Source organism: Rana temporaria, chromosome 5 (assembly GCF_905171775.1).
Source record: "Rana temporaria chromosome 5, aRanTem1.1, whole genome shotgun sequence".
Lineage (NCBI taxonomy): Eukaryota > Metazoa > Chordata > Amphibia > Anura > Ranidae > Rana > Rana temporaria.
The window spans coordinates 366592532-366599438 of NC_053493.1; the positions used below are offsets into that span (position 1 = coordinate 366592532).

At 45.2% G+C, this 6907-nt stretch overlaps 1 protein-coding gene across 1 annotated transcript in view; it reads right to left on the bottom strand.

The window, feature by feature from the left end:
* RGS22 (regulator of G protein signaling 22) overlaps nt 1–6634 on the bottom strand; it is a 169180-nt gene extending 162546 nt beyond the window's left edge. Inside the window, exon 1 of the mRNA XM_040354637.1 lies at nt 6598–6634. Coding sequence (XP_040210571.1) covers nt 6598–6622 — 25 coding nt within the window. The 5' untranslated portion in view covers nt 6623–6634. The remainder of the gene's footprint in view (nt 1–6597) is intronic.
* Nucleotides 6635–6907: the final 273 nt, after the last annotated feature.

Here is a 6907-nt window from a genome sequence, read left to right on the forward strand (position 1 = left end):
TGCTTCTGCAGTCCAATTCCTGCCTGTATGAAGAAAAAGCATCCTCACGGGATGGTACTGTGGATGCAGATATACCGGTAATAAGAGGCTGCAACACTTCGATTAAAGACGATTGAGAAAAAGTGAACTGTAGATGGACTTTTTAGGCACCACAACACACACGGTCATCTAAAAGTAAAAAGCTATTAAAATATATATTTTTTTAAATCAATCAGTTCAAGGACATCTTTTCCATCCCCTATAAATGAGGGGTTTCTTTTCTTTCCCTTTTTTTTGGCAACGGGGACCAGCACATCTTGCTACACTGAAGTTACCACTCCTAAGTTGGACCACCAATACATGGCTTTATAGCCCGTTGGGGCATATGAATACTGGATCCCTCAGTGGATTGATTGATTGAAAACACTCCTTATTTTTATAGCCACAAGCTGTTTTTTGAGTTGAAGTGCCCCATACAGCTGTTTAGTGCCCCATATAGACTCTATCCTTGGAGGGTTATTGACAATTATTTTCCCTTTCTTTTGCCTTCCCCTCTTCCCTCTTTTGGTGGATCAGACATCCCAGGTTTCCCTATATGGCTATGAATACTTACCTCAAGCTCCTGAAGAAGCGTGTGGGTGTGAAACATGTAGAGCTCCGAGCTTCTCTACTCTCTACATCAACCTACACCAGGCCTACCTAGATATTAATGACTGCAATTATACAAGTCCTACACAAAGTTACAGTTTGGCCTATTAGTGGTTATGGTAATGTCTATGTGGTTTTTATACTAGCATATGGTGCTAGGAATTTTAACCTCACTTTGTTTGTCATTTTAGATTTTTTTTGTATCAATAAACTCTTTACTTTTAGATGACTGTGTGTGTTGTGGTGCCTAAAAAGTCCATGTAGAGTCCACTTTTTCTAAATTGTCAATTGCTGCCTGTGTCCAGGGCCAATCACGCAAGTGGGTGCAAGTAGCTGTGGGTGCAATTAGCTGTGGGAGCCAGCCGGCAGCCTCCCGTTGCTTTCAACCCCACATGGGTTCTTGCATGTAATCAGACTGCAGGTGCATTTGCAAATGTGAATTCACCCTAAGGATACATGCCAAGGCTCAGAGAGTGATGCCCCATACAGACGGTCGTTTTTTGTGATGAAAAAAAAATGACGTTTGAAGTGATGAAAAAAAACGACATTTTTGAAACTTCATTTTCAAAAACGATGTAGCATACACACCATCATTTTGAAAAATGATGAACAAAGTGACGGCACTCTAAAGGGGAAGTTCTATTCGCCTTGAGGCTGCTTTTAGCTGGTTACTTGTTAGTAAAAGATGATTCGTGCTTTTTTGTCTGTTAAAGCGTGATGAATGTGCTTACTCCATTATGAATGGTAGTTTTACCTCCCGTCTCAAAACTTGCTTCTGGGCATGTGCGGGTTCAAAAACGTCGTTTTGCCCACACACTATCATTTTCATTGACACAAAAAATGACATTTTGAAAAACGACACAAAAAATTCGAGCATGTTCGAATTTTTTTTTGGTCGTTTTTCTGAAGACATAAAACGACATTTTCCCCACACACTATCATTTTAAATGACGTTTTCAAAAACTTCATTTTTTTTCATCACAAAAAACGACCGTCTGTATGGGGCATAAGAATCTGGGAACTCATGAGGATTCCTATCCCACAGAAGGCTCTATGTAGGGCACTTTTCACTCATTGTACATCTAAAGACATAATAAAGCCAATTATTTCTAGTCTCTGCCAGTTGTCATATGTAGACAGTGGGTCAGATTAATAGAAACTGTGACTAATCAATAAGAGGGTGATTACCCACAACAAACCATTGGGATTTAGCTTTCCTTTGCTTATCTGCACAAGAACATATCACTGGATGGAATAGGCTACACATCATGGATTTGTTTTAATAAATCAGCTCCTCTCTTTCCAGTGCAGTCTAAATTAAAATTTGGTGCTTAAAGGAGACCTGTACTAAGCAAAAAAAAAAAAGGGGGGCACTGCTGACCTCTCCTTCTGAAAATGCTTGCTGCCTAGCTGTCATGCTGAATTGATAGCTTTAGAACTCATAGCTACTAGGACAACTATGCAAATCAGAAATTCCATCTTTGCTCATCTGCATGATTGTATCAATGTTGTGTCTCAGGCTCGGTTCACACAAGTGCAGTGCAAATCACATGCGATGTCCAAGCAATGCGATTTCAGCCATACAGATAGTATGGTTGATAATGCACCACATTCAGACCAAACACGCACAGGACCCTTTTTTTGGTCTGCACCAGAATCGGATCACATGGGTGGTCACACCTATGCCATCCGATTCATGTCCGAACTGTCAATTCGCAGTGCGATATGTAAGCTGAAATGGGGGTGTCGTTAATGTTGTATGACACTCCCAGCAGGTTGCATATGGCAGTGTGAACTGCCGTGCGAGTCGGGTGCGATGCGGGAACCCGCAGTGCATTTGCAGGGTTCTCGCATCGCACTAGTGTGAACCTGGCCTTACAGACAACCAGCATTTTCAGAATGATATTTGCAGTGCAATCTCTGCATTTTATATGTAGCGCCCCTTTACTTTCAGTAAGGGCACTATGCTAAAGTTAGTGGGAGAATGAGAGAGATAAGTTGCTCTCATTCTTAATTTTGTTAAATTTGTCTGTCACCAAATTCTGGATTGTCCTGTGGGTCAGTCTGTGTGTCCAGAGATACTGTCTCATCTCTGGACGGCAGATGGCGCCAGAGGGGATCCAGGCGGAGCCACTTCTTCCCAGCAGCCAATAAGAGGAGTTGAGTCTCGCTGTGCATGCTGGGAGGGGGTATTTCTGTGGCGGAGGCCATTGTTCTTGGTTCTTCGGAGGTTCCTGGTTCCAGGTGCGGCACCCACCTTTAGGGTGTGCGCACATCGCGGGCCCCACCACTATGGCCTACCTGGCCTGGGGTCGCGCGCAACGCGGAGTTCCAGACTCTGGGCCCTTCTGGCCTGGAGCAACTGATGCCACAAAGGGGCCCCAGTGACTTACTAGGTCCCCAATTCTACTGAGGAGATCCCAGGCTGTATGCCGTTCGGTGGGGAAGCGGCTTGAGGAGAACCCGGAGGCAGGTTATCCAAAAGGGCTTGAACGAACCATCGGGGATCTGGTGACCGGAACATTGACAGGTACACTTGCACTGTCAACCGGTGACCCTACCGTGATTTACTGGGAGGATTTGCTCAATCATTTAGCTCATCCAAGTACTAGGCCTGTGGCAGAGGTCTCATCTGAGTCAGGTCTGTGGCAGAGGCCCGTTTCTCCCAGCAACCTTAAAGTGGCACTCCGGCTGCCAGGCCTGTGGCAGGGGTCTGTCCGGGGGCACTTCACCCACTCTGGCTGGAGTGGCGATTAACTGTGTTACTGCAGAAAGCAGGATTGCTTTCCTTCTATCCAAAGCCTGATACCGCAAAGTTCCTTTACTTCATCAACCTTACCTGTCTACCTCAAGTTGATGTTGGTCGTGTTGGGCCAAGAAATAAAGCATTCAGAAAACCTTATCTACGAATTGGACATTCGCTTATTGCTCTACTCACTACCTTCACCCCTAGACAACACATAGAGGTAACCTAATACGCCGATCCCAAAACAATCAGCGGCTCCTGAGGGGGTAGCGCTACATATAGATTTACTTTAAAGTCTATATTAGATTGTAAGTTCTTCCACCCACCCAAGACCCTCCTTAACTCCCTCGTCTTAAATTGCTTTGTGACAGTATTGCCTCCCTTATATTCTAAAGCTCTGTGCAAACTGTTATCGCTATATAAATCCTGAATGAAAAATATAATAATAATATATAATCTGTAAATCATGCTTTTTTTTTTCTTAGATTAGTGTAGCACCCTGATGTTTAGGCAGGGTTGCTACTAAATTTACCTGCCAGGTGTAGTAACCTTGGCTCATTGTTAGGGATCAATTGAGTTCACCCCAAATCTGAAATCGCTGCACTTCTCTATTCTGCCGCTAGGTACCTGGTGACATTAGATGAGAAAAGGGCAAAGCAAGGACAGATTAGGAATATATGGGCAGGGGTTTTCTTAAATCCCTTGGCCTGCTGGGAGAACCTATATATTTGGGTGGAGTCAGGTGATCAGGGTTCTGTGCCATCTGGATGGCTGTCTGGGTGGACGTCTGTTTTATTGCCCGGGCTGCTAGGCCAGAGTTTGGGCCTATTCCGGGCACATCTGGCTGCTAGGCTGTCTGAGGGCCTATCCAGAAGCAAGAGAGCAGCGCAGGGTTGGGACTGCGGCTTGCAGTCCAACCAGAAGTGACGGCTCTGCTGGCCGGAAGAACTGTTGTGGTCGGATGTAGAGGGGAAGCTGTCGCCACTAAGAGACCAACCACCTTATTACCAGGGGCCACAGTGAGCAGCTGAAGCAAGTCCCCAAGCAGTATTCTCACCAACCGGGGACAGTGAAGAATTGGGAAACTTCAGCAGGTGTCAAGCCAGGGACCCAACCAGCGGAGGTGACGCTTGCAGAGCAGCCTTGTGTGTCCAGCCTGGCACCGAGCAGGCCAGTGGGGTAAAGCTTTAGAAGCATCTGGAGTGCCAAGCTAGGGACCCAGCAGAGAAGCGGGGGTGACGCTTGAGGAAGATACTTAAAGCGGATCTCCACCCAAAATTAAACATGATCGCATAAATAATAGTTCTCCTAAAGAATGTTGAAACCGATATTTTTAATTAAAATAGTATTTACTGTACCATTAAACTGCATTGGCTTCCGGTCTGCCTCCCTCGGGTTTTTTGTCGGGTTTCTCTTAGTTTCCTGTCCCGCGTAGTGTCTTCTGGGAGCTTGTGTCATATTCTGGGAGCTGGATATCGTATTCTCCCCTGTTAGACAAAATATTGCGCGATTGTGATGCGCAACACAGACGCCAAAGCCGCTGGTGCCCGTTGCTCGTGCGCATGTGCGAGATCTAGCGGTGGATGCTGGGACATCAGCATCCACCGCAACAAGGAAGTACCGGGCTGTGGGCTTATATGCCCACAGTTAAAATGGTGCAGAAACCGGAAGGAGGAATATAACTTTTTATTTCAGACTGTATAGCAGCGGAGCGGGCGGGGAAGACAGGACACGTGAGTTGCGCAAGTTAGGGTAATTTAACTTTTAAATAGCCATTCACAAAAAAAACGTTTTTGGCGTGGGAGATCCGTTTTAAGTGAAGATTGGAAGAGCTCAGGGGATTTGGTGGCAGTGAATCAGCAAGTCTAGTCAAAGAGACTGGGATCTCAGTGGGTTGAGAACCTACAAGAAATTGGGAACTGTTCTAAGACTGTTGCCATAGGAGACAGCATTCCTACACCAGCAGATGTGGCGTCTTGCTGGATGCCTTTCCCTGCATGGCTGTCTACCTGTAGAAGTCTCTGAGTCTGCTAATTAACATTGCAACTACCTAAGGGAGTCCTAGCCCTAACCCTCTCTCCCACAGTTCTGTTCAAGAGAAATAAAATCTCTTTGCATTTAAGAAGTGAAAAAGGGAAGCCGCGCTAAGTCCAAAAGTCCAAAAGACATTGGAGAACATATAACTAATGGTTTTGAAATGGTGAGATTAATTCATCTAATGTAGTCACCACAGTGCTTAATTCATAAAGTGCACCGCCACTAGATAAAAAACTTGCTTACCAGATGGCAAGTTAACCAGGCATTGTCTTTAGCCCAGCCAAGGCCTTTGCTTGCACGGATGATTTTAGGAAACCCTGGGTAGATGGTTGCACCGATTCTTACACCGATACCACCATGTGATCTGCAATTGTACCATTCAACATTGGACCCAAAAAGAGAAACTCATCCACTGACACCCGCCATGCAGAAGTGTCTGGCGCCCATGAATCTACCTTGCATTACACCCACTATGCCTTACAACCCAGTCTATACGAAAGGATGTCAGCAGCTCTTGGCTATGGAGGTTCTCATTTGACTAAAGAAGACCTGGGACCTTGCTACATTAGGATATAATATGGAACGGCTAGGACACGTTTTTATTGCTGTCTGTGTCTCCATTGGGGGTATTCACTTCTCTATTGTTACTGGTTATCATTGTCACATACATAGAAAGAATGTGAGGGAATCATTCAACATTTTAGAGTTGTCCCCAGAACAAAAAGTATGGGGAAATTCTCCAATGGGGACACTTGTCTAATGCGATCGGAATTTCCGACAACAAAACTGTGGATTTTTTTCCAACAGAATTTCCATCAAACTTGGCTTGCATACACACGGTCACACAAATGTTGTCTGAAATTGCGAACGTCAAGAACGCGGTGATGTACAACACTACGACGAGCCAAGAAAAATTAAGTTCAATACTTCTGAGTGTCAATTTTCCCAACAAAAATGTATCAGAATATATTTATATTACAGTATCACTCAATTATTTGATTCCATTATGGAAACAATTTTTGCATCTAAATGTTTTTTACCGGTTCTCCGGTTGTTGTGGGACTACAAGTCCTAGCATGCCCTGCCAGCATCTGGATGGGACTTGAAGCACCACAACAGTTGGTGATCATAGGTAATAGAAGACGGGCATTCGATGTGTCGTGGTGGTCAGTGCAGATCTCTCCTACCTGTTGCCAGTCTCTTGTGTCCCATGATGAGTGACGGAGAGCTTTCATGCAATGATTGGCAGGTCAGACAGCATAGTGAGGGTGCCTGTCCTGATCTCTATGGAGCAGAGAGTGTTACTGGATTGCTGTTCCGTCTTGCTGGGTGTGTGTGTGACTTGATGTTGCTATGGAGTCGCCCAGAAGTGTCATGAATGCTGAGAGCTCTTCTCCACCCACAACTTTCCTGGAAGCATAGCTAATGTCCCAGCAGGTTACAAGCTCTGTGCTGTCTGTCTCTGGGGATTGCTGAATAGAGAGGAGGGAGCAAGGC